A 27,696-nucleotide genomic window follows, 5' to 3' on the forward strand; every position below is an offset into this window, starting at 1 on the left:
ACTTCCATAGGTTATAGGTGTGGCCCTAAAAAGACAAAAAAAAAAAAGAGAGAGACTATATAGTCTGTTTTCCATTCCAGCAATTGTCAGTTCAGTACTGGCAAACACCATCACATCTTTAGGATATATCAATATCTGAGCCTTGAGATGATCTAGACTTTAAGGATCTCTGGGGTTCCAAGCCTCCTTTATCTTAGTCCTTCAGCCTAACGTGCCTGCAGGTTTGCTCATCAGTTCCTCTCAATCTTTACATTAGGTTGAAGCATGTGAAATAGCCATTAGGCAATATCCTGTGGTTCAATCTGTACACTCCCTGCTTTCCAGTAAGTGTTTACACTGAGGGAGAAAAATGAAAGTCATATGTAAGCATCACAAAAAGAAAGATAGATAGACTGAGTGTTTTATTCCATTTATTTTTGTGTTTCATAGGTTATTTTTCAAATGCAAAATTATATTTCAATAATCAAATTCTTGGCATATTTCCCAAGGTGGGAACTGATAAAATCAATTCTGAAATATAAAACTTCACTGAAAACTATATGTCAAAAATTGTGGAATTTGTGACATAAGTGACCTCTGGAAACAAGGCTCAAGTCTTCCCTAACTATATGCTGCTTTCTTCCATGTTTCTGTCTCTTACATCCAGTGGAGTTACTGATACACAGTATTTTCATATTGTGTTATATGTTGGGCAATTTTTACTGAGTGGATTCTTTTGAAAATAATGCTTAAAAGTTTTTCAAAATTGACTTTATTCACTTAAAGTAGGATAATGAAGCTAGCCATAATCAAGTATACATTTCATCTATTATTCCATCAAATTGCATATATTTCTGGGAGGCAAATACCAAGGCGACTATACTTCCAAACAAACTGAAGCATGGTTGTCAAACTGTCAGTGGTGGAGCAAGAACCAGAGCCTTGGTCTCCAGGGCACTTTCCCCATTTTCTCCCTGAAACTCTGCAGCCCTTTTCAGTTTTACAACAGTTGCCTCCAAGCCCCATAAATGTTGCTCTGACTAGTACAGATTTGTTTTCCTATAATACTGTCATCACAGTTGTGGTTGTTAATCCTTCTGTCACTGAAATCAGAGCTGTATTCAGTCTACGTCTTTTACAACACGAGACAGGGAGCAATTAGAACCCTGTAAAAATGATATCAGCTCAGCACACAAGCTGATTTTACTTTTATGGTTACTCTGTAGGGAGATCCATGTGAATCCAACTGCCCCAACTAGGAGGGAAGTAGGGTTTTTCTCTTAATTACCTGAAATGTGACTACATGTGAACATGAATTTCCATGAGTAGAGTGCCATAAATCCAGTCAAAACGCTCCATTAAACCTCCCTCATGAATGAACTTCAGGGCTAATAACAGGAACTTGAGGTCTCAAAAAATCATCTCCATCCTCTCCATCTGAATATCTATGACACAGGTCAATGTTCTTCTGACGATTTTTATTCTGAGAGCTATTACGGTATGTTAATTACATAGTTATCTGAGACAGAATTCTATGCCATGGATAATGAAAGCCAAGCTGCATAAATGCAGTTCAGGAAACTCAGGAACTCTCTGTGATGGAATGCTCACATCATGTTGGCAGATGATTCTGAGGAAGTTCTGAGGCATAAATGATGACCATGATAGAGTATCATTTTGTCCATGTCTGCCTTGGGAAATGAGAGTCAAAAAGTCAAAAAGAACTGTCTAAATGTGAACCTAAGAAGAAGGAAATGTGCATAGAAAAAGTAAAGAACAGTCATAAACACTTGTGTATTGACAGTCGTCTATACTTGCCTTCTGGGGACACAGGAATCAAAATAGTCTGTTCTCTCTCTCCCATATTAGCCTACACATACGTGGGGGGAGGAAAGGATTCCTTTTAAAGAGTATGCATTTGTTTTATTTTGCTTTGACAACTTTTAGGGCCAGAAAGCTGGACTCTCTTGCCCTGTTTTGCTTACTCTTCTAAGCAAAAGAAGAATAGTTACCATCCTAGAATATTTGTGTGGTCGAGCATTACCATATTATGCTGAGCATGAAAGTAAATCATTGTCCTTGAACAATGTGAATATTATTGACTACAAGCAGTTTCCTCTCCAAAAGGAAATTTTTTTTTTTTTTAGTGCTGCATCTGTGGTGTATGGAAGTTCCCAGGCTAGGGGTGGAATCAGAGCTGTAGCCGCCAGTCACAGCCACAGCCACAGCTACTCCAGATCACAGCTTCATCTGTGACCTACATCACAGCTCACAGCAATGCCAGATCCTTAACCCACTGAGCAAAGCCAGGGATCAAACCTGCATCCTCATGGATACTAGTCAGGTTTATTACCACTGAGCCACAACGGAACTCCCAGAACACAAACTTCTAATTAACACTTTAGAAATAGGTTTTCTTTGATATATCTACCACTCTGTATTTCTCTGTTGAAATATTTTGGCATTTATCCTCTAACTCATTTTATACATTTCCAATTAGCAAGTAACATCTGCCTGTTGATTCTTAAAACTGTGTACGACACAAAGCGTCATCCATTCAGATGTTCCTATTTATTAAAATGTTTGGCTTTCTAAACTGACAAAGATTTCTAGGTTTTAGGCTGTATTATTTCTATCTGAAAGGGTATCACTCACCACCAGTGGATCTTTACTGGACATCAATGCGTTTCCATTAGTGAAGTAAATCTGAGAGGTTGGAAGGAATCCAGAATCACACAAAATGTAATGGAGCATTCTAATTCACATATGTCTTAGCATGACATTCTGCACCCAGTAAATTGGTGACTGTTAATGTCTAAATTCACACACACACACACATACACACGCATACTTAATGTCTTATTTCAACTTTCTTCCTTGACCTCATTTTTTTGGAAACCTTTCCGTCTCTTTCTTCTGCTTCTCCCTCTCATTTTTAAAGTAAAACCTTCTTTAAAACTGTCTATGGTTCCCAGACACTGCCCTGTATGATGGGGGAGGGGAGCGGGGGGCGAGAATCACCTAATTCTTGCTCTGCCTTTTTTCCCTCCAATCTCGTTTTCTAAGCTGCTTAGTCATTTCTTCTATTTAAATCTTACCTCTTTCATCTCTTACCATGAATTCTTTATGAAAATTCCCTCTTGTGAGCAAATAGTCTTACCTTCCATTGCTTTTTTTTTCTCTTGTCACAAAAGTGGTTTGACTCAGCAACTTAATTTTATGAATTTGGTCGAAATGATCAATTTTCATACATTTTCCACATTTACTGGAAATAATGTGTTTTCTTTAATTTCTGCAGGTTTTTTTTTTCTGCTTTTTTTTTTTAGGGCTGTACCTGAGGCATATAGAGTTTCCCAGGCTAGGGGTCAAATTGGAGCCACAGCTGGCAGCCGACGCCATAGCCACAGCAACATCAGACCCAGGCTGCATCTGCAGCCTACACCACAGCTCACAGCAATGCCAGATCCATAACCTAATAAGTGAGGCCAGGAATCAAACCCACAACCTCATGGTTCCTAGTTGGATTTGTTAACCACTGAGCCACGACGGGAACTCCCCCGTAGCTTTTCTAATAAGAGTTCCACAAAGCCGCTGACCTCACCAATGCCTTGGTTGTTCACCCTAGGCATCAGAGAACCCTGGGTGCTGGAACAGTGCTGTGGTCATCTGCTGTGGGTCCTCTGAGGGTGCACCAGTTACATGCTCAGCTGAGAGCTGAGATGGTGGGGGCATCTTATTCTTTGTAGCACCCTTGCTGTGTCTAGCCCAGAGTAGGTGCTCAGGGAATATTTACTGAATTAACACTCAACTTTGAGACTTAGTTTCAGATAATATAATGAAACTTTTGATGAAGTAGAAAATTTTGGATTTGTTGTGTATCTATGAAAAATATCTCACTTGATGCTGCAGATTATTATACCTAATTGTAGACACTATCATAACAACCTATTTTAATCAACTGACTAAAACAATGAAAACTTTTTAAAAACACAGTGAAATTACACAAAACTCTGGTGTTAAGTGAACCTTTGAGTATAAAATAATTCTGTGAGCCTCTCAGCAATTATTTATTCAAGACAAAATTTGGATTTAAAGTATTTTTTGTTAACCTCCCCAAAGGCAGAGTCTGCATTTTATGGAGTGCTGTATCCCTAGTGCCTATCACAGTATTTAGCATATAGCAGGTGCATCTAAGAATTTGATAACAGCAACAGAGGACACACTATGAAGCCTGGTTATTTCTATGGAAGGAAGCATGTAATATTAGAAAAGCAGTAAAAGAAGACATCCCTATGTATGTTAACCTTCAAGTTTACCTAGGAATCTGTTATCCACTGTCTATACTGTGACTGTCCCTGGAACAAGGTCGAATTCTTTATCTAACACACATAAGACTTCCTTCAGTGAACATGGTACCCAGAGTTGGTTCAGAACCCTTTGATCAGGCTCTTCCAGCTGCTTTGATCCTATTTGATTATCTGTCCCTGAAGCCCAGACTCAGAACCCAGAGCAGAGGAAACCAGCATCAAGCTCAGGGCAGTGAGTGTCAAATCATGGCCCACATTCTGGAAATCCAGAAACTTGGCAACGCTGTATCTGGATGAGATTTGTCATTTTTACACTGTGCTTCTCAGCAGAAGGAACGCATTCACTGCCACTCTGGCAATTTGAAGCAAATTTCTGCAAATGTGTCCCAGAAATCAAACGCCTCAAGTTGTCAAACTATCAGCTTTAAGAGGATTATCTTTAAAGGAAAAAAAAAAAGAATTATATTTTCAAGTGGCATATTCTTCCAAATTTTTTTAGCTTTTCATTTTTCTTGCATAGAGCAACTGAAATTCTATGCAATTCATTTTCACTTAAGGTCTTTAACATAAGCCTGGAAATAATGGGTCATATGTCATTGATTTGCTTGCCATACAGGCCAGATTTACACAGAAAAAATTCTTTCCTTTGAGCACAGATATCACCTACAAGCAGCTGACACAGAAACTCTGGCTCTCACTCACAAAGAGGACAAGGCAAAGAAAAATGGAGGACGCAGCACAAACCCTGGAAACTTTGAGTGCATAGCCATTGACAGTGGATCAGTAATACAACCTTTGTGCAAAACAATGCAGAAGGCGCATTTACATTTAACTTACACATATTGCTTGTTTGCAAGTTTCCTTACAAAATCTGAATCCCATAATCCATAACTTGCAATGACAACGTTGATTTATGTGTAAGAAGGGCAGTTATCCTTACGATAAGCAACTCTTAATTGCAAAGCACCACAAAAAAAAAAAAAAGAAAGAAAAAGAAACCCACATTAATTCCTGCTTCGGGGATGGTGTGCATCTTTGTAAACATCTCAGTTGTAAAGATTCACTGCCTTAGAAATAAGCCACATGGAAGTTCCCATTATGGCTCAATGGTTAACCAACCCAGCTAGCATCCATGAGGATGCGGGTTCGATCCCTGGCCTTGCTCAGTGGGTTAAGGATCTGGCGTTGCCATGAGCTGTGATGCAGGTCACAGACATGGCTTTGATCCTGTATTGCTGTGACTGAGGTGTAGGCCAGAAGCTACAGCTCTGATTCAACCCCTAGCCTGGGAACCTCCATATGCCTCAGGTGCGGCCCTAAAAAGACAAAAAGAAAAAAGAAATACGCCACATGCCCCTGCCACACGGTTACATGGTTTCCTTGTTTCTGAGGTTCAACTTCCCAAATATTTTATGAAATCTTTCATGGAAACTCCTTGACTACAGTATTCTTATTTTGCTGGGCATCTGTAATTTATACATTACATCATATAACTGGTACATTAAAAATTTGTATCTTCAAAGCAATTTTTTTCTCCCTTTAAATTTATCCAATGGGGCTAAATCCTTCCTCTGCTCCTGACAATCTCAAATGTAAGGTAACCACAAAACCATTTCGGCTAATTTTAGTTCATATAAGTGTCTATATTTACTTTATGGCAAGATATAATCTTGATCCAGTAATACAAAATGTCCAGTCCTTGGAGTAACCCACATCCCAATCTTTATTCAAAAATAGAGCCCCGCCGCCCCCAACAAACGCCCTCATCCATACCTCACACGCCACACCCCAGGGACCCTGCAAATGGGAAATCTAAAGCCAGGAAGGAAGGATGGCAGCTTCTCTCTTTTCCGCTCCCTCCTCCCCTGCTTCACTAACTGCTTTTCCTGACTCCTTCCTTTCCCAGCCACAGAGGGACAAACGCTGACCCCACACTGGCTCTGTCTCATATGTGCCCCGTGTGTGCCTGACAGGAACCATCCCAGGGCCTCAGAGCTGGCACAATGCAGGACAGGCCACTGAGAGCAGCCGTCACCTTGCCCACCAGCAAAGCCTCACCGCGCTCCTCACTCTAGGCTTCTAGGCAGGAGTCAGAAACCAAGCGCTGGAGGAACACAGGAAGCTCTACAAACGGGTCTATTTAGTCTCTCTCAACAGACTGGAGGGGAAAGGCAGGTACTCTGTGGCTAGAGGTAGAGGTGGGAACCTCACAGATATTAAAGGCTCCCTCCAATGCCCTCTCACCACATCTTCTCCCTCCTTTTTTGTATCTCTGATGAAGATGAGGAATCTAAATCACCTAACCTGTCCTTAAGCACCTGCTTTGAAGTTTCTGGAGGATAGTTTTTCTGCCAACTCACTTGTTTTCTGATAGCTAGCTCATCTTGGTACCTCAGTGGAAACTTCCAGTTAAGGTCTGGTTACAACTGTATCCTCAGTACACAGATACAATAGTGTATTTTGTATTTTAGAGAACTCATTGAGTGTTGTTTACACCACCTCCCAATTTGTGGTACTGGTAAAATAATAAATAGGTAACTGAGGAGTTCCCTTTGTGGCTCAGCAGTTAATGAACCTGCCTAGGATCATAAGGATGTAAGTTCGATCCCTAGCCTTGCTCAGTGGGTTAAGGGGCCCACGTTGCTGTGGCTGTGGTGTAGGTGGGCACTACAGCTCCAATTCGCCCCCTACCCTGGGAACTTCCATATGTCACAGGTGCAGTTCTAAAAAGCAAATAATAATAATAATAACCAGTATGTTACCATTCATAGCAAAACAAAATATGCACATTTTCATCAAATTGCTTTCACAGTTCCCTTGGTTAAGGCAATTCAAATATTTATAAATTCCATGAAATTGGGTCCCAAATTGGTAAATTCAAGTTCCTAAAGTTAGGTGTTTGGAATACATAGAAACAATGTGGGATTTACAGTCTCTGGCAAGTGCTAAAAACCTTATTTATCACCCATTTGTTCCTAAAATAGAGGTATAATCATAACTTACCACCATGTACAACAATACTTCTTTGGAAAAATGAGATCATACTTTCAATATAGAATTTCAGGAATTCATCTCTCCCCTATAATAACTCCGACAATATAATTAGCCAGGAACTTATCAGCCTCACCCATCATACAGCAGGACAAGGTGTAAAGAAAGTTCTTTAGCTTGGAACAAAGACTCCACTAAAATAGTGGCTAGAGGCAGTATGGAATGGATTAGGAATCTGGGGACTTAATGAAACAAGATGAGAAATTGTCAAAGGCTAAGACCTCCTGCAACCCGCACCAAAAGCCTGGGATAGCCTGAACTCTAGGATCTGTATGTGAGGTTTACAAACTGTGTGAATTATTCTTTTTGACTGTTATTTAAAAAATAATAAAGCCAGGAGTTCCCGTCGTGGCGCAGTGGTTAACGAATCCGACTAGGAACCATGAGGTTGCAGGTTCGGTCCCTGGCCTCACTCAGTGGGTTAAGGATCGGATTGCCGGAGCTGTGGTGTAGGTCACAGAGGCGGCTCGGACCCGAGTTGCATGGCTCTGGTGTAGGTCGGCAGGTAGCTCCAATTAGACCCCTAGCCTGGGAACCTCCATATGCCGCGGGAGCGGCCAAGAAATAGCAAAAAGACAAAATAATAATAATAATAATAATAAAGCTGGAGTTCCCGCTGGAGTTCAATGCAATCAGCAGCATCTCTGGAGCGCTGCAAGTTCAATTCCCAGCCCAGCGCAGTGGGTTAAGAGTCCAGCATTGTCACAGGTGCAGTGTGCATTGTAGCCACAGCTTGGATCTGATCCCTGGCCCAGGAACTCCATATGCTGTGAGGCAGCCAAAAAAAGAAAAAAGAAAAGAATAATAATAAAGCTATTTAGCACCTACCTCACATAGTAAAGGAATAAAATGACTCATCAGTTTTACTTCTAAGCATTCAAACAATAAATTTGTTAAAAGGAAAAATAATGTCCATTTAGGAACATGAATACCATTCAACAAAGAAGAACAATATATTCCTCATTTGATTTTAAACTGTCAAGGCTGGAAAATACTTCAAAATTGTGGGATTGCTTTATGCATTTATGGAAAATATAGTCATTATATAATATTAAGTCCAATCATTTGGAATTGCTGATATTCTACAATTTTTAATTCTCAAAAATGGCAGTTTCACATAGTTCAACCTAATAGGTGGATAGCTAGAAGCATTAAATATTAACTTTTTAAAAACTCCTATTATGTAGAAAATAGTCTTAATACATTTAAACTAAATTAGGTTTCAAATTAGTAGAAGTGAACAGTCTTTTACTTTAATTGGTTTAAATTAATTAAAAATTAATAAGCTTAACTGGAGACTAATCATTTTTCCTATGTCGAAAGAGATGTAGGGAGTTCCCTTTGTGGCTCAGTGTGGGTTCTATCCCTGGCCTTGCTCAGTGGGTTACGGATCTGGCGTTGCCGTGAGCTGTGGTGTAGGTTGCAGACACCACTCGGATCCCACGTTGCTCTGGCTGTGGCGTAGGCCAGCGGCTGCAGCTCTGATTTGACCCTTAGCCTGGGAACTTCCATATACCACAGTGCAGCCCTAAAAAGCAAAAAAAAAAAAAAAAAGAAAAGAAAAGAAAAGAAAGAGATGTAGATTTATTTTGTTTACCTAATTTGAGGCAAGGCTGAAAGGGGAGATTTAAAATTGGTTCCAAGAAATTGAAGCTCAGGAACATTTGGTGTCTGTTTTCTAAGCTCCAATTCTACACACATTAGGTAATAATAGGTATAAGACAATAACTAGAGCATATGTGATTTAAGAGCCTAAAGACACATCTTATGAGTCTTGAACTCAATTATTCTGCCTATGACTAGGGGCAGATGCAAATCAGCCATGTATTTCCAAATTCCATTTCAGAAGCATCCTAGTACAGAATTATGAATGGGTCACTTTGATGTACAGCAGAAATTGACAGAACATTGTAAATCAACTATAATTTTTAAAAAATGTTTTTAAAGAGAAGCATCCTAGGACTGTCTCCATTGGGCCTCCTTAAATTCTAACATTAAGCTTAACTAGAGTCAAAAGTTTAGCCAAAGGTCTCACCCTCGCCCCAAACACATGGCTCTGGGTTCCTCAAAGATAAAGTGACCCTGGAACAATTGATGGTTCGTGTGTCATTCATGTATCCTTTCATCCTTCAGATACTCAGGGAGCACCTGCCATGATTCAAGCATTCACTATTCCGTGTGCTGTAGATGTAGTGGGAAGCAAGACAAAAAGAGCTCTGCTCTTTGGATGCTAACATTCTAAGGCTTAGCGATATTCGTTCAGTCAATCAACAAGAAAAAATACTAGACAGCAATCACTGCTCTGTAGAGACTTAGAATGGGGAGTTACTTTAGATGAAGTAGCCTGGGAAGGCTACTTTAGCGAGGTGACATTTAAGCTTAATAGACTAGGGCAGGAGGGGAAATCAGAGGAATCCAGGATAAGTTCTAGACTTAGGTTAACTTGGTACACTCAAAGTGTGGTCTGAGACCTGTGCCAGTTGCAAGCTGGCATCTCTCTACCTTGAGATGAGTATAGAAATTGAAAGTAACCACTAAGAATTTTTTACAGCATGTGACAGAGAAATTTTATACCTATTGAATATAATAATTTTGCATGTGTTTTTCTATTTCTATTTCATTTTTCTAGTAATCCTTTTTTTTTCTTTTTTTTTTTTTTTTGCTTTTTAGGGCCACATCCACGGCATATGTAAGTTCCCAGGCTAGGGCTCAAATTGGAGCCAACATCACAGCAGTGCCAGATCCAAGCCGCGTCTACGACCTACACCACAGCTCATGGCAATGCCAGATCTTTAACCCACTGAGCAAGGCCAATTTTCAAATCCATGTCCTCATGGATACTAGTTGGTTTCATAACCTACTCAGCCACAACAGGAACTCCCTCTAGCAATTCATTTTTATTTTCTTTTACAACAGAACAGGTTGGAAAATTTATTTTTAAAACCTGGTTTTTCACCATAGGTAATGTGAGAAACACCGGCTTAACCACTTAACCAAGTAGATGATAGGGGAGCCAGTTCCTGAGATAGGGAGTGAGTGGGGAAGGAGTATCTCCCCTGGGAGACAGAAATGAAGTGTGGACCATGCTAAGTTTGAGGTGCCCATCTGGCATCCAAGCCATGGCAGAGAGTAAGGGGTTGGGTATATGACTTTTCTCACAATGCTGAGCAGATCATTGGGTATATGAGATCTGGGGCAAGACTAGGCTAAGAGACCTGGGTTTGGAGTCATCAGCCTAGAGAAGGTATCTGAAGCCGTGAGAGAAAATGAGATCACCTGGAACAGAGGAGCTGGAACTAGCAAAGCAAACAGATAAGGACCACCTAGAGGGAGGGAAGGAAAACCAGTATGGTGTCATGAAAACAAACCGAAGAGAATGTTTCTAAAAGGAGAAAGTAGCCACTGTGTCTAACGCTGCTGAGAGGTCAGGTAAGGTGAGAACAGATAAGCGACAACTGTGTTTGGCAAACCTGAAGACGGTGATAGTAGCAGTCTCAGTGGAAGTGAGAGAACACAAGTCTAATTGCAGTCCTTTAGTGAGCAAAGAGATGACAAGGAAATGAAGCTGTAACAATGGGAAATTATTTCAAGTCATTCTGTTGGGAGGGCAGCAGAGATAGAGTGAAAGCAGACACGGAGTCAAGGGACATTTATGAAAGACCAGTTTTCCTCCAGTATGCAGATGGGAGTGTCTGGTAGAGACAGGAAGTTGGTGATGCAGGCATGTATCAGAATGCAGTTCAGAATAATTTTGCCAAAATACCACATAGGCGGTTCTATATATCGAAATGGACACTATTAGGAGCTATGGAAATGACATTTCGGCTGTATTCCATTCCCTCTAAGATTCTACTGGGACTCCATGCTGAAGATGAGGAATCAGGACCCCTTAGGACAGTTGGGATTGTACTAGAGACACTGAAATCTCCTTTAGTGCTCCACAGTGAGGAAGTGGAACTGGAACATGCCTGTTTTACTGAGGTTCTATGATATAAATCTAACATTTGAATCTTAAAAAGTCTGGGGCTCAGATTATGCTGAGGAATAAGTTCTTCCTCTACCTGTAGAAACTGAAATTGAAACATGTTTGCTGTTTTAACAGGAGTACAAAATTTCAAGCTTTGAGCAGAGGCTGATGAATGAAATAGAGTTTCGCTTGGAACGTACCCCTGTTGATGAATCAGATGATGAAATTCAACATGATGAGATCCCCACGGGCAAGTGTATTGCTCCCATCTTTGACAAAAGACTCAAGCACTTCCGGGTCACTGAAGGCTCTCCAGTCACATTCACCTGCAAAATTGTTGGGATCCCAGTCCCAAAGGTAGGGGAAGATGGCCAGCCAGTTGGCCAACCAGCAGTGCAAAACTATAAACAGTGCCTCCAAGAAAGACTTATCAGACTCTAGTGAGGTATCTACAGAGGGAATGAAAACCAATACCAGAAAATTAACAAAACCCGATCATTTAACTAAAAAGAAACGATCAGGAATAGGATCATTAAATAGGTAAAAAATAAATCAGACTACTTATGGGTAAGTTTATAAATGTTTAAAATAAATTTCTTAGTCATGATCCTCTGTTTTGGGCCATTGAGTTTCTGGACCATCAGGCTCACCAAACTGATAATTTTTATTTAACATCTACTGAGTATCCACAGCATGCCTGTTGTACAAAGTGAGCTATATTTGTATCATTACTGTTAGGTTGGTAAATGCTGAAAATGTCATATCATTATCACTGGCTGCTGAAAAATCTTATGAGTCACCAGATTTTTTGGCAGTCAGCTGAAAGAAGGATTTACAGACAGTGTGTCTACAGCAGGATATCTCTCCACTCTGTTTTCACAAATATTAACGTGGCATGAGCTTGTATGGTTAGGTAACCAGGAAACGTAGAAAAAGGGCAACTGCCACCAGTACTTTGACCCTCCTGTCTGACAGATTTCCTTGACACATGCAGAACTTAACATGAAAACTATGTATACCTAAATTTTAATCAGATGAGAAATGTAGCAAGTGAATCCTGGCCTCATTTCACTTGGTATAATAAACCATACTCTCCTTTCAAGTAGGTGAGCTATTCTACGCCCTGAGATCTGGGACTGCAGGAGACTTGAGCTTGTAAAAAAGATAACTGGAAAAGTCCCCAGCTCCTGGTTTTCCTTATTTGGCCTCTAATGACACATCTGGTCCTTAGGATCATTTTTTAAATCATTATAAAGTATAATAGGGTGTCACTTAGCCCTGTCCTTGGGCCCCATAAAATCATCTCACAACTGACTGGTCAAAATTTAAGAGATACTGGATTAATCAGGGCCTGAAACTCCTCAAATTTTATCTGTGAAAGAATTAGGAAATAAAGCCTCAATTGCCAACCTTTTTTTAAAAGTGCAATAAAAATAATCAAAGGCTTTATCTCAATCCTAAATTATATCTAATTTCTCACTTAAATATTGTATATGTATAAGTAGAGGAAAATATTATACTGTCACCTGTTAATATGTTTTATCACTTTTTTCTAAGTGTTTTATAAGGGATGGGTTATTTGTTGTAGAGATGGCAATCGACCCTTGCCTTATCCTACTCCTTGCATCATTATCGTCTAAAGATGTGCAGAACAGCATATACTCCCCTTATTTTTCCCTTTAGGTTTACTGGTTCAAAGATGGAAAGCAGATTTCAAAGAGAAATGAGCACTGCAAAATGAGGCGAGAAGGAGACGGGACATGTTCTCTGCACATTGACTCCACCACCAGTGATGACGATGGCAACTACACCATCATGGCTGCCAACCCCCAGGTGGAGATGCGGGTTCCACTCCGCGCTGCACTCTGAGGAAGGAGCAGTTGATGTCATTGTGAATAAACCTTGCGAAGTGCGAGTTACTAAGGATTGCTGAGGACAATGAATGAGAAGCACTGAAGCTGAGTGTAACTAGAGCACAGAAGCACAACTTACACGACCAGTTAGCCACCACTGGGTCACTCAAACCTTCAGCCTCTGTCAAAGGACATTAGTAGCATCTCTTCATTAAGTATACGCCCCAACCTAGTGGAGTAAATCTTCTGTTTAGCAACTCACTGACTCCTTGAAGAGTCAATCAATTATTCTCTGAAAGAATGAGTTGTTATTTTTTGTTCTTTAGACAATAAGCAAATTACTTGTGAATATCCCTCACTCATAAATTTCTGTTTTGGGGGAAAGTTGGAAAGCTGTGGGAGTTCCCAAGTGGCTCAGCAGATTAAGGATCTAACATTGTCAACTGCAGCAGTTCAAGTCGCTGCCATGCACAGGTTAGATCCCTGGCCTGGGAAGTTCCACATGCTGAAAGCATGCTCTCCCCTCCAAAAAAAGTTGGAGAGCCATCATCTTTCCCTTTCCTTCTCTGAAGAGATCAAGACTTAAAATTCCCCTTAACGATATGACAGATTAAGTATCTTCAACTACTGAGAGAATAGGAGGTACAGAATTATAATGTCTACTCTCACTCATTCCTCCTATTAAAATGTTAGTTTTGAAGATCATCTCTATTGAAGAAAGCATCAAAACACTTGGCCATGATCTTGGCATATGCCTGCAAATAATGTTAAGTGCACAAGAATTCAAATTGTGTTATATTTGTGCTCCATTCACGTCTCAGCTTAAAAATGAAAGTCATCACAATATTCTTAAAAATCCTTTCCCCTGAAATATTAACAGTGATTTAAGGAGTTATGTTGTTTTCACCCCCTTCCCCAACACCCCCCAAAAAACTCATAATACTTAGCTTAAAAGTTCATAATGGTCTGGACCCTAAAAATATGTATAATATTGAAAAAGCATGAGTTTTTTTTATTTTAATCTCCTTCATTTTCTGTTTCTCAGGGGAGAATCAGCTGCTCTGGCCACTTGATGGTACAAGGTTTGCCCATTCGAAGTCGACTAACAGCTGCTAGTCAGTCTCACAGGTAAAGACAATAAGAATCTTCCTTCTTGAGCCCCTCCAAGCATCTGCCCACCACCATGAGCACTGAATACTGGGTCTATAAATTGTTCCATAAAGTGTAGTCCTCTACCTGCAGCATCAGCCTCTGGTGAGAGCTTGTTGCAAAGGCAGAATCCCAAGCCCTTCCCCCCAGACCTACTGAACAGAATCTGCATTTTAATAAGATCCCCAGGTAATTCATAAGCACATGAAATGTGAGAAGCATTAGTCCATGGCATACCATTGGTTGTTTTTTGGTTTTGTTTTTTCTTTTTTCTGTTTTCTTTTTATCTGCTGCATATAGAAGTTCCTGGGCCAGGGACTGAATCGGAGCTGCATCTGCCAGCGTATGCCACAGCCATAGCAATACTGGATCCGAGCCACATCTGCGACCTACGCCACACCTTGCATTAACACCAGATCCTTAACCCACTGGTGAGGCCAGGGATCAAACCCGCATCTTCACGGTCCCTATGTTGGGTTCTTAACCCACTGAGCCACAACAAGAACTCCCCATAGCACATTTTTAATGGTTCAAAATCTGTAACCATCAGTAGCTCCTGTGCACATTATATATCAGACGCTTGAGTTAAATTACCTTTTCTTAAAGAAAAAAATAACTAGAAACCATTAATGATTATATGTACACAGATAAAATATTTTTGTTGTTGGTTGTTGTCTCCAAAAAAACAATTGTCTCCAACATAGCAACTGGCTTTCCTCCTCTCTGATTTTACCAATCACTAAGAAAAAATCTAGCTTTCTCTTGAGTCTTCTGGTGCCACAAGTCTTAGCAAAGCATTTCATAGTTGCTGACATGGATGAATTAAATTAGACTTACCAAAGAACAAAAATAGTGACCACGTTTCAGATACAGTATTTCACCACCGTTGCAACTATACCATCTTCAGTTTTTTTTTTTCCTTCTTGAAGAACAGCTGTTACTGTTGATCAGTCTTAACCAGTTTTAAGTTCATGATCATCTTTAGTGGTCTGACATAATTTATTAGCCATGTTTAAATTTCATTACTCAGAAACACAAGAATTGCAGCTGCCTTGTTCTGGGTAATAAACAGGACTTCTCTTCTGGCTCCCATTTGTGGTTCAGATTGAACACTGATTTATTTGTTTATTTTGAAACTTTTGAACAAGTGGTCAAACCCAAGGCAAGGGGAGCTGAGCCACTGAACCCAGAATGACTTCAGAAAGAAAAAAGCTAAAGCCTATTTATTTAATTACAGACCTGACCAGATAATCCTACAGTGGATGCTTAGTACTCTTTTTTTTTTTTTAACATCAGCTCCATGCTATTATTTATTATCTCTTTATGGTCCAGCAAACCGCCCCCCCCCAATTTTTTTTCTCCAGGCCCTCTAGCCACGCCTAAGTGCCTACTGTCATGTTTGTGCATTGGTTCTATGTTTAATGCCTGAACATTCTTGCTCTTTTAGAGGAAGGTCTCGAGTGCAAGAAAGAGACAAAGAGCCCCTACAGGAACGATTTTTCCGACCACATTTCCTGCAGGCTCCTGGGGATATGGTGGCTCACGAGGGTCGCCTCTGTCGCCTGGACTGCAAGGTAGCCTCAAGTACCCATCCTTGGTTCCAAATCTCTTCATATTTTGCATTTGTTTGTTTGTATGCACCTATTTTTGTTTGTATTTTCTTGGGTTTTGGGGGGGGGGTTGTTGTTGTTGTTGTTTTGACCAAGCCTGAAGCAGGTAGAAGTTCCCAAGCCAGGAACTGCACCCACGGCACAGCAGTGACCTGAGCCACAGCAGTGACTACACCAGATCTTAACCCACTGCGGCACCAGGGAACCTCTGTTTGTATTTGCTCTAGGTTGTTTTCAGGGAAAGGGGGCTGAGGAAGAGAGAGATCACTTTTTTTCTTACAAGGGTCTTTTGGAGCATTTAATACCAGCCAAAAGTATTTCATAAAATCTTTAAGTGTTTGTATTTTAATAAAAAGTACATTGATATTGTATCAAGTTAACTCTGTATTTGTAAAAGACAACCAAAGTGGTAATGCAATTCAGACATATTCCATATGGTGCCTGGAAAGCCTTTATTACCATAAAGTCATAAGGATGATTTTTGCATCCTTGAAATGAATTGCTGTGAGCCTTTGAAAAAAATTATCATCATGAAAGAATGGCTCCAAGGTAGTTTATGAAAACAGAAGCTGGTTTCCCATACTCATCAACATTCATCTTCTTTAGCTAGTCTACATTCTAACTCTTCCACCAGAAACTAGTTTCCGTTGAATAGCATGGATATTTCTTAGTATGAACAGAAACTTAAAGTTACCCCTTCGGCCCCAAAGATGCAAAATGCTCTGGAGATTTAGATGCAAATTAGTAAAGACTTAGGTTAGGCATTTACAGAATCCACTTCTCTAGGTGGTTCTTCCTCTCCCATTGGCTACCTCAATAATATTTCAGGAAGACTGTTATTCTTCCACCCTAAACCCTAAAAGATACCCAGGCCTGGGCCCCACCCCCAAAGATTCTGATTTAATATAGTAAGTGGGCATCAGAATTGTCAAACACTCCTTGTGTGATTATGATCCACAGCCAGCTTTGAGATCACGGTGTAATGTCTGTCCCTTCCTCAGCTGCCTCTTGCTTATCAGGTATGTAAGCGATATATCCTCTGAAACTGACACCACAGGCCTATTTTATCTATCTATCTGGTTTTTTCATTCTTATTCAGTCTAGTCTAGCATATGATCATGACCTGAATTAAGGTCTACATACTCTAAATTCATGCGGCCATCCATCCTGAGCCGTCTTGTCCTCAGACCCCTGTAGAGAGGTTTTTCACCACTCCACATTCCCTCTCACTATCTATGCGGTGCCAGACAAGGATGAAGAATTCAGCCACCAGATAAATCTGCCTGTCATCAGTCTGTCATTTGACTCAGCTGTCCTGTTGTTTATTAGGTGAGTGGCTTACCGCCCCCAGAGCTGACGTGGCTGCTCAACGGCCAGCCTGTGCTCCCAGATGCCTCCCACAAGATGCTGGTCAGGGAGACCGGAGTCCACTCTCTGCTCATTGACCCACTCACTCAACGCGACGCGGGAACCTATACCTGTGTTGCTACCAACAAAACCGGGCAGAATTCCTTTAGTCTGGAGCTCACTGTAGTAGGTAAGCTTTGCTGCTGGGACCCCCTAAACATAAACCCCTCCAAAGTTACCACCCAAAGACTCAGAGCCTCTGACATAATTCCTTAGTCCTTTGCTTCACCAAGTCTAATCTCTACTTCTTCACTGTAGGAAGGGCCATAGTCCTACACCACTTTCAAAAATGTATCAGTATCATTGTACAACTACAGGTGTGATAAATTCATTGAGAAATTAAAAAATAAAATTAAGTTTAAAAAAAGTATCAGTAAACTAAAAACATAGTATCTTGTATATATCATGCATGTAATAATTGGTAGTCACTGTAATAGTTAATAATCAACTACTAATGAATTGATTAGCACTAAATTCAGGTCACTTGTCCTATAGCTCATCACTCCTAGAACACACCAGGGTCTCTCGCTACCTCAAGCTTCCATGCCTTTGCATCAGTGGTCCCTCTACTTGGAATGCCCTTCTTTGCCTAGCAACCTCCTACTCCTTCTCTAAGGCTTAATTCAACTGTCACCACAAAGACACAGTGGATCCACCAGGCACATCCTCCTCTGTTTCCATACCACTTAGTAAAAGAGAGACTCTTAGCTCACCCATGGCCTTCTGTGCAACTATTTTCTCTTTTGCCTCCCTGAATCCTCCCAAGTCAGAGATTCTGACTTGTCCTTCTGTGCATCTCTGATGTCTGACTCAATGCCTGGAACATGCTGGTGCTTAACAAATGTTGAATCAATAGCTAAATAAATGAACCCTTACCTTTTAAGATGATGTGACCAAAACACTGTAACGCCTACAGATAAGGACAAGTCGTAGTCATGGGAGGTGCCAGCCCCTTGGGAGCAGTAGACCATCCAGAAATAGATTTCAGAATGTACAAATTCTAATGCTAGGCTTTCTTCTGCTGTCTCCCTTATATGGCCCCTGAAAGAAATCAAGGTGCCTGCAGAATGTTAATCCTCTCTCTAGGCTAGTAAGCTGTTCCCTCAATATTTCTTTTTCTCACCCTTAATTCCCTCTCACCAACAGAGTAGAAAAAGCTCATTCTGCAAAGATACACTGATTGCAGCATTTACTTTTCCCCCCATTATTTTGCTAAACAATTGATTCTGCAACCCTGAGAAATGAGGTATCTTTGCCTTAATCGGTTCTGGGTGGAGGAACCTCCTTAGGAAGTATAATTGTGGGATTTGGGGCCACACCCACACCATGTGGAGTTCCCAGGCCAGGGATTGAACCCATGCCACAGCAGCAATCTAAGCCACTGTAGTAATGATTTCAGATCCTTAGCCTACTGCACCACCAGAGAACTTCAATTCATTTTTTTTAGTAGTCTACTTCTTTCAATTTTTCTGTAGCTATAAAAATTTTCAAGATAAAACGTTGAAGTAAAAATCAATGTATCTTCTACAAAACAAACTCCTCTAAAAAAGAAAAAATACATATAACATATGTAGTACATAAAAATCAAAATTGTTTCTTAAATTTTACCACTGAGCAATAAAAGAAACTCCCTTAATTTCACATCTACTGTTTGAATCCCACATGCATCACCCAAACCCATGAGAGTGGTCTCTCGTAAGACAGGCGGAGACAGTTTCCTCATTTCTTTTTTTTTTTTTTTTTTGTCTTTTTGACATTTCTTGGGCCGTTCCCACGGCAATATGGAGGTTCCCACGCTAGGGGTTAAATCAGAGCTGTAGCCGCCAGCCTACACCACAGCCACAGCAACTCGGGATCCAAGCCGCGTCTGTGACCTACAGCACAGCTCATGGCAACGCCAGATCATTAACCCACTGAGCAAGGGCAGGGATCAAACCCAAAACCTCGTGGTTCCTAGTTGGATTCATTAACCACTGCACCATAACGGTAACTCCCTCATTTCTTTTTTAATCATTTCTGGAGATTTTATCAAGACAGCCATCTTCACTAAGAGGTTTGAAAAGCGTTCTCAGGAGGAGGTAGGGAGGGTGGGTGTCCCCTGTGCTAAATTCCAGAACTGTAAGGAGTGTGAGGCAAGGACCCCCAAGACATTTACTATTCAAACTAGCACTGCCCTTCTCTCACTCAGCCAAAGAAGTGAAGAAGGCACCAGTCATCCTGGAGAAGCTGCAGAACAGTGGTGTTCCCGAAGGCCACCCGGTGAGACTGGAGTGCCGCGTGATAGGCATGCCTCCACCCGTGTTCTACTGGAAGAAAGACAACGAGACCATCCCTTTCACCCGAGAGAGGATCAGGTAGTCCCCACCCATGGTCAAGTTCAGGGAGGCTTGCTGCTCCACCCAAATTAGTCTGTGGCCTTTAGAGTCTGGCTTCTTTCACTTGGCATAATATATTTGTTTCACCCATGTTACTATGCAATCAAAACTGTCTTTGTTTTTGTTGCTTAGGGGTAGTCCATTGTAGAGCTATCCCACAGTTTTAAAAGCTTAATTTTTAAGTTTAAAAAAGTATGAGGAATTTATAAAGATTGTTTAGATTTTTGCCATGTGTCTTCAGTCATATTAGTACTCAGAAAACTTTTTTGTCTTTTTAGGGCCACACCTGCAATATACAGAAGTTCCCAGGCTAGGGATCAAATGGAGCTGCAGCTGCAGACCTGCACCACAGGCACAGCAACGTCATGTCTGAGCCACATCTGTGACCTACACTGCAGCTTGCAGCAATGCTGGATCCTTAACCCACTGAGCAAGGCCAGGGATTGAACCCACATCTGCACAGAGAACCCAGTGAGTCACTATGGGAACTCCCAGAAAATCTTTTGATAGCAAAAAGCCAAAGTAAATAAAGCAAAACAAAACATTAAAGCAATACTCCTTCTCCATCCATCACTATAAGAATTTTTTAAAGTAATTTAAGGATCCAGTTTCTTAAAATGTGTGCCTTGCGTAATGTCCCCTAACTCTCCTTAATTCTTTGCCATTCTGGTTTTATGCCATAAAGGCAGCTGTGTACAGGAATTACTTCTTCACAGTAAACTGAATTTGTCCTAAAGGATATTGGGTTTCATAGAATTTTGGCATCTAAAAACATGTGGGGAGTTCCTGTTGTGGCTCAGTGGGTTAAGAACCCATGAGGATACAGGTTCTATCCCTGGCCTCCCTCAGTGGGTCAAGGATCTGGGGTCACCATGAGCTGCAATGTAGTTTGCAGATGTGGCTACAATCTGGCATTGCTGTGGCTGTGGCATAGGCTGGCAGCTGCAGCTCCAATTCAACCCCTAGCCTGAGAACTGCCATATGCTGAAGGTTTGGCCCTAAAAAGAAAAATAAAATAAAAAGACTATGTATGTATAGGACAGGATTTTTCTCTGGTAAAATACAAGCAAAAACAGAGACCATTCTTGGGTTAACACTTCAGTGTAAATTAATGAAACATATTAAACCAGACTGAAATTCTGGCGTAATTATCCAGGATTGCAATATGCAGAAAAGATTAAAAACTACTGACATAAAGAAAACAGAAGACGAAAACATGCTGATTTGCTCCTAAATTGTATAAAACTAACTAAATGCTGCACATGCCCATTTGGTTATATTAAGAAATAATCCACCTGTCACCCACACCCTAAAGACTCCACACAAAAACTATTAGAATTGATAAATGAATTCAGCAAGGTAGCAGGATACAAGATTAACATACAGAAATCTGTTGCATTTCTTTTTTTTTTTTTTTTTGTCTTTTTAGGGCCATACCCTCGGCATATGGAGGTTCCCTGGCTAGAAGTTGAACTGAAGATACAGCCAGCGGCCTACACCAAAGGCACAGCAGTGCAGGATCATGTAGCCCATAGATGCAGCTCAGATCCCACATTGCTGAAGCTGTGGCATAAGCCAGCCGCTGCAGCTCCAATTCCACCCCAGCCTAGGAACTTCCATTGCCACAGGTGCAGCCCTAAAAAGCAAAAATAAATAAATAAAATAAAATAAATAAAAAGCCATACTACCAAAAGCAATCTACAGATTTAATGTGATCCCTATCAAATTATCCATGACATTTTTCTTTTCTTTTCCTTTTTTTTTTTTTTTTTTTTTTTTGTGTGTGTGTGTGTGTTTTTAGGGTCGCACCCATGGCATTTGAAAGCTCCCAGGCTAAGGGTCCAATTGGAGCTGTAGCCACAAACCTACACCACAGCTCACAGCAACACTGGATCCTTAACCCACTGAGTGAGGCCAGGAGACTCGAACCCGCATCCTCATGGATGCTAGTCAGGTTTGTTAACCACTGAGCCACAACGTGAACTCCTATCCATGACATTTTTCACAGAACTAGAACAAATAATCCTGAAGTTTATAGGGAATCAGGAAAGGCCCAGAATGGCCAAAGTAATCCTGAGGAAAAAGAACAAAGCTCAAGAATAACCCTTGAAGACTTCGGACAATACTCAAAGCTACAGTAATCAAAACAGCATGAGGAGTTCCCGTCGTGGTGCAGTGGTTAACGAAGCCGACTAGGAACCAAGAGGTTGCGGGTTCAGTCCCTGCCCTTGCTCAGTGGGTTAAGGATCCGGCGTTGCCATGAGCTGTGGTGTAGGTTGCAGATGCGGCTCGGATCCCGCGTTGCTGTGGCTCTGCCTAGGCCGGTGGCTACAGCTCCAATTTGACCCCTAGCCTGGGAACCTCCATATGCCGCGGGAGGGGCCCAAAGAAATAGCAAAAAGACAAAAAAAAAAAAACAAAAACAGCATGGTGTTGGCACAAAAACAGACATATGGATCAATGGAACAGAGTAGAATCCGGAAATAAATCCACACGCCTACAGTTAATTAAGCTTCAACAAAGGAGGCAGAGATATAGAGAAAAAAAATCTCAGCAAGTGCTGTTAGGAAAGCTCGACAGCTGCACCGACAGTAGAATACTCCCTCACACCATACACAAAAATTAACTCAAAATGGCTTAAAGACTCACATATAAGACAAGACACCATAAAACTTCTACATGACAACATAAGCAAAACATTCTCTGACATAAATTGTACCAATATTTTCTTAGGTCAATCTCTCAAGGCAATAGAAATTAACATGCAGAAATAAACAAATGGGACCACTATTGACTGGGAGAAAATATTTGCAAATGATGTGATCAACAAGGGCTTAATTTCCAAAATAGACTAATGGCTCACACAGTTCAGTATCAAAATAAAAAAATCAAAAACTGAGCAGTAGCCATTTCTCCAGAGAGATGGCCAACAGGCACATGAAAATATGCTCAACATTGCTAATTATTAGAGAAATGCAAATGAAAACTACAATAAGGTATGCTCAACATTGCTAATTATTAGAGAAATGCAAATGAAAACTACAATAAGGTATCACCTCACACCAGTCAGAAAGGCCATCATTAAAAAGTCTACAAATAATAAAGGCAGGAGAGGGCATGGAGAAAAGGGAACCTTCTTATACTGACGGTAGCAATGTAAATTGGTTCAGTCACTATGGAGAACAGAATGGAAGTTACTTTAAAAACAAAAAATACAGTTACCATGCGATCCAACAATCCCACTCCTGGGCATATACCCAGAAAAGACAAAAACTCTAATTCAGAGAGACACATGCACCCCAATGTTCACAGCAGCACTATTTGAAATAGCCAAGACATGGTAGCAACTTAAGTATCTATTAACAGATGAATGGATAAAAAAGATGTGGTACATATACACAATGGAATATTACTCAGCCATAAGAAGGATGAAATCATGCCATTTGCAGCAACATAGGTAGACCTAGAGATGATCGCACTAAGTAAGCAAAGACAAATATCATATGATATCACTTATAAGTGGAACCTAAAAAACAATACAAATGAACTTATTTACAAAAGGGAAACAGACTCAAAGACAGAGAAAAAAATTTTTATGGTTATCAAAAGGGAAATGGGGAGGGATAAATTAGGAGTTTGGGATTAACAGATACACACTACCATACAGAAAATAACAAGATCCAACTGTATAGCACAGGGAACTATATTCAACACCTTGTAATAATCCTATAATGGAGAAGAGTCTGAAAAAGAATATGTATATAACTGAATCACTTCGTTGTACACCAGAAACTAACACAACATTCTAAAACAACTATACTTCAATTGAAGGAAGGAAGCAAAGAAGGGAGGGAGGGAGGACAGCCTCCATGGACTTTCATTTTAGTCTACTTTTCAATAGCTTCTTCTTTTTTTTTTTTTTTTTTTTTTGCTTTTTTTTAGGGCCACACCCATGGCATATGGAGGTTCCCAGGCTAGGAGTCAAATCGGAGCTACAGCTGCTGGCCACAGCCACGGCCACAGCAACTCGGGATCCGAGCTGCACCTGTGGCCTACACCACAGCTCTTGGCAACACCAGATCCTTAACCCACTGATCGAGGCCAGGGACCGAACCCACAGCCTCATGGTTCCTAGATGGATTTGTTTCCGCTGAGCCATGACGGGCACTCCCTTCCATAGCTTCTTAACAAAGTTCTTAGTGCAATGTCCAACCTGGTTTGGAAAAGAGATTTTTTCTGGACTTTGGTTGTGCTAAGTGGAGGTACTCCTGGTGGGGAGTGGAGAGGGCAAGAACAGGTCTCAGCCATGACTGTTGCCTCTCATCTTGGCCTCCCTAGATCACCTGCTGCTCTTTTGTGACTTCTTTCCACCTTCAAGTTTGCCTCTGATACCTGTTCAAAGCAGAGATCCCTTCCCTCCCTCTGGAGTCAAGGATGGGAGGGGAAGCATTGCACTGCCTGATCTGCCCTGAGTTTCCTGGAACCCCAAACTCAACAAGGCCCTCTCTGCCTCCAGAAACAATACAGACATATTCTTTTTTTTCTCCAGCATGCACCAGGACACAACTGGGTATGTGTGCCTCCTCATTCAGCCAGCCAAGAAATCAGACGCTGGATGGTACACACTGTCAGCCAAGAATGAAGCCGGCATCGTGTCGTGCACTGCCAGGTTGGATATATACGGTAGGTGTAGTGGCAGCATTGAACATCTGTGTGACAAGCAACTGAAAAATCTTGTTTTTTCTTTTACGCTAGATTTAGAATGTTTTCATAAATGAACTGGTTAGATTATACATTAGTGCTTAAGTGATGGATTTTTGTTTGTTTGTTTTTGCTTTTTAGGGCTACACCTGAGGCACATGGAGGTTCCCAGGCTAGGGGTCCAATCGGAGCTGTAGCTGCCGGCTTACGCCAGAGCCACAGCAATGCAGGATCCAAGCCGTGTCTGTGACCTACACCACAGCTCATGGCAATGCCAGATCCTTAACCCACTGAGCAAGGCCAGGGATACAACCTGCATCCTCATAGGTACCTAGTGGGGTTTGTAACAAGCTGAGTCACAACAAGTACTCTCTAACAGATGGATTTTTAAGGTCCTTTCATCCTGGTCACCTCAGGGCTGTTGTACACTCTTTTATTTCACTATAAGGCCAAGCTTCTTCCAAAAGAAGGTTTGGAATTTTTCAGGACTTCTAATACTAGGAATTACAATGACTTTGAAGCGTATGTGTACTTCTAATCATCCAGCTTCTTCATGACATGTCCGTGCTGTCACCCATTGGAACTCCCTCCACTGCCTGTCCCCTCCCCAGCCATACCTCCACCCAGCAGAATTTTCCAGACTCTATTCATTTGTTAATTCATTCCACATATATGTACTACCCCAGTCCCACAATCAGGCTAATAATAGAGATGTCCTAATAATATCAGATGACCTTTGTAATTTATGACCTTGTAATTTATGAAACGGTACACTTAGATCCTCCCAAACCCATGAGACTATTGTTTTTGTTGGTTTGTTTGTTTGGGGCCACACATGCAGCATATGGACATCCCCAGGCTAGGGGTTGAACTGGAGCTGCAGCTGCACAGCCACGCAGGATCTGAGCTGCATCTGTGACCTACACCATTGCTCAAGGCAGCTCCAGATCCTTAACCCACTGAGCAGAGGCCAGGGATTGAACTTGCGTCCTCATGGATACTAGCTGGGTTCATTACCCCAAGCCACAGTGGGAACTCCTGATTTTCTTTTCAAGGCCACAGATGAGGGGCAATAAACAGAAAGCTATGTATTTCCTCTAAATACATGACCTGTGGAAAATGGCCAGCCAAGACCCCTCTTGTATGGTACTAAACAGGGGTGGGGAGGGTGGGGGAAGTAGGGGTGGTAGGGATTACCTGGTGCTGGTGTGCTATAAATAGCAAGCACCTCAGGTTCTAGGCAGCATTATTCTTATTATTCTGGTTTATCATGTTAAACCATTTGTAGATAAGAAACTTATTAAACTCACCAATTGTTTTGTTTTGTTTTTAAAGGAGAAGGAGTTCCCTAGTGGTCTAGCAGGTTAAGGATCCAGCATTGTCACTGCTGTGACTCAGGTGGCAAGGGTTCGATCTCTGGCCTGGGAACTTCCACATGCTATAAGTGCAACCAAAAAAAAAAAAAAAAAAAAAAAGGAAAAGGGGATTACTCTTGGGTTTAGGAATATGTCTCTTAAAAATATGGTTAAGGAGTTCCTGTCATGGCACGGTGGAAATGAATCCGACTAGGAACCATGAGGTTACAAGTTTGATTCCTGGCCTTGCTCAGTGGGTTAAGGATCCAGTGTTGCTGTGAGCTGTGGGGTAGGTCGCAGATTCGGCTCAGATCCCAAGTGGCTATGGCTGTGGAGTAGGCCGGTAGCTGCAGCTCTGATTTGACCCCTAGCCTGGGAACCTCCATATCCCTGGGGGGGGGGGGGGCTAAAAAGGAAAACAAACAAACAAACAAAAAAGAACTTCAGTTCTGAGGGAAGCTGGCTCTAATGTACTTTCCCCGGGGAGAAAGAGGCCAGTGATATGTTTCTTAATTTAAGCTAACACCTTAGCAATCCCATCCACTTTACCAATAGGTCTCCAACTAAGAACCTCAGTACTAGGAAGCCCCGAAACGGATGACTCTTGTCCAAATTCTTCTCTTGAGTGGTAGGGTCCCACGTTCAAGTTCTCCTGGTTCACCTCTGCCTGGTCCCAGTCCTGATTCCAAAGCACTAACCCTCAGAGACGCTGGTTCCCCAGCTGGGACCAACGTGTGGGGGAGAGAGGGGGATTTGGACTAAAATCAATTCCTTACACCCTCCCCACCCCGCTTCCTACCTGGCCAAGGAGGAACAGGAACAGCAGGCTCCCCTCTCTCGTCGAAGGAAGGGCTCCTAAAAGCAGCAGCAGTTGTGTTATGAAGTCAGAGAGAGCCGGGGACAGGCTGGGAGGCGGAGTGGGGAGAGACTGACTAGTTCACGGCTGCCCTCCCGAGTGCCTGCTCTTTTGTGGAATCGCTATGTTTTGTCCTGTTTTGTAACTTTCAAAATTTGATTTTTACCAATTCACTCAGAGGTAATTAGACCCTGGGAAAACTAATTCAAAATGATGCAATCAACAAAGGACCAATTTATAAGTGGGAATGCTGAAAGGGTCCATGGCTTCCTAGGACCCAGAATGTTAATATTCCCCACCTGGTGCGCGCCCCCGACCCCCCGCCCCGCGCCCAATTCTCCTCATCAAGATCCTTGGAAACCTAATGAGAAGACTGCTTTGTGGTTTCTGAATCAGAGACAGCACCTAGGACTGAGGGGTTTGGATGGATATTTCATTCAGACCATGTTCAAGTCTAAGGATCCCATCTGCTGAAAACAGGGGCTTTGGGACCATGCTTGGAGAACAAAGACATTCAAATTGTTTCTTTGTCCCCAAACCGTGGTTGATTGCACATGTTCCTTTTCAGTCTTCCAGATATCACTCATTAGAACCGATTAGGGTGGGAGGTAGGTAATGGCTGATCAGCATGATTAGGGTGTGTGATAGATACCCGTCAGAGGTATGGACTCATCTTTTGGCTTCCATTTCCCAAAATTTCTCATCTCCACTTTCTGAGGTGCCCTCCCTTGAGAGTCTACAGCCTTCTCTCCACCACCTCTAGCAGACTCCACACGAGGTCTGTGAGAGGAGATAATTTTGAGAAATCACCCTAGTCATCCCCTCTTCCTTCTGATAGACCCAGATTTTACTGGATTAGAATCATAGGGTTTGGAATTAGGGGATCGCCAGCTCAGTTTCCCTCTTCCTGGCAAGGGGAGAAGAGCTTTTATTGCTCTCTTTTACAAATGAGTCATTTCAGACCCAGATATATTTCAGTGCTTTCCCAAGATCCTACGGAAAGCGTTGGAGCGAGGAGAGAATGCACCCCTGCCATGTACCTGCTTGACTATATGCCCTTCATTGTAACACATTATTTGGTCCATT

The 27,696-nt window shown here is 41.6% G+C and overlaps 1 protein-coding gene and 1 long non-coding RNA gene across 9 annotated transcripts in view; one reads left to right on the forward strand and one right to left on the reverse strand.

The window, feature by feature from the left end:
• MYPN (myopalladin) overlaps nt 1–27,696 on the forward strand; it is a 105,321-nt gene that overhangs the window by 75,883 nt on the left and 1,742 nt on the right. For all 8 annotated transcript variants that reach the window (XM_021072494.1, XM_021072493.1, XM_013983298.2 and 5 more), the window contains 7 exons: nt 11,440–11,661; nt 12,988–13,137; nt 14,203–14,285; nt 15,754–15,880; nt 17,246–17,453; nt 19,512–19,677; nt 24,248–24,381. In XM_021072494.1, the coding sequence (XP_020928153.1) occupies nt 11,440–11,661; nt 12,988–13,137; nt 14,203–14,285; nt 15,754–15,880; nt 17,246–17,453; nt 19,512–19,677; nt 24,248–24,381 (1,090 nt within the window). The remainder of the gene's footprint in view (nt 1–11,439; nt 11,662–12,987; nt 13,138–14,202; nt 14,286–15,753; nt 15,881–17,245; nt 17,454–19,511; nt 19,678–24,247; nt 24,382–27,696) is intronic.
• LOC110256622 lies at nt 42–27,696 on the reverse strand. Its single transcript, XR_002338381.1, has 3 exons — nt 26,554–27,696; nt 2,635–2,685; nt 42–1,666 (listed from the first exon to the last, which is right to left on the reverse strand). It is a non-coding gene; the product is annotated as an uncharacterized LOC110256622 (long non-coding RNA).

Source organism: Sus scrofa, chromosome 14 (assembly GCF_000003025.6).
Source record: "Sus scrofa isolate TJ Tabasco breed Duroc chromosome 14, Sscrofa11.1, whole genome shotgun sequence".
In the NCBI taxonomy this organism is placed as follows: Eukaryota; Metazoa; Chordata; class Mammalia; order Artiodactyla; family Suidae; genus Sus; species Sus scrofa.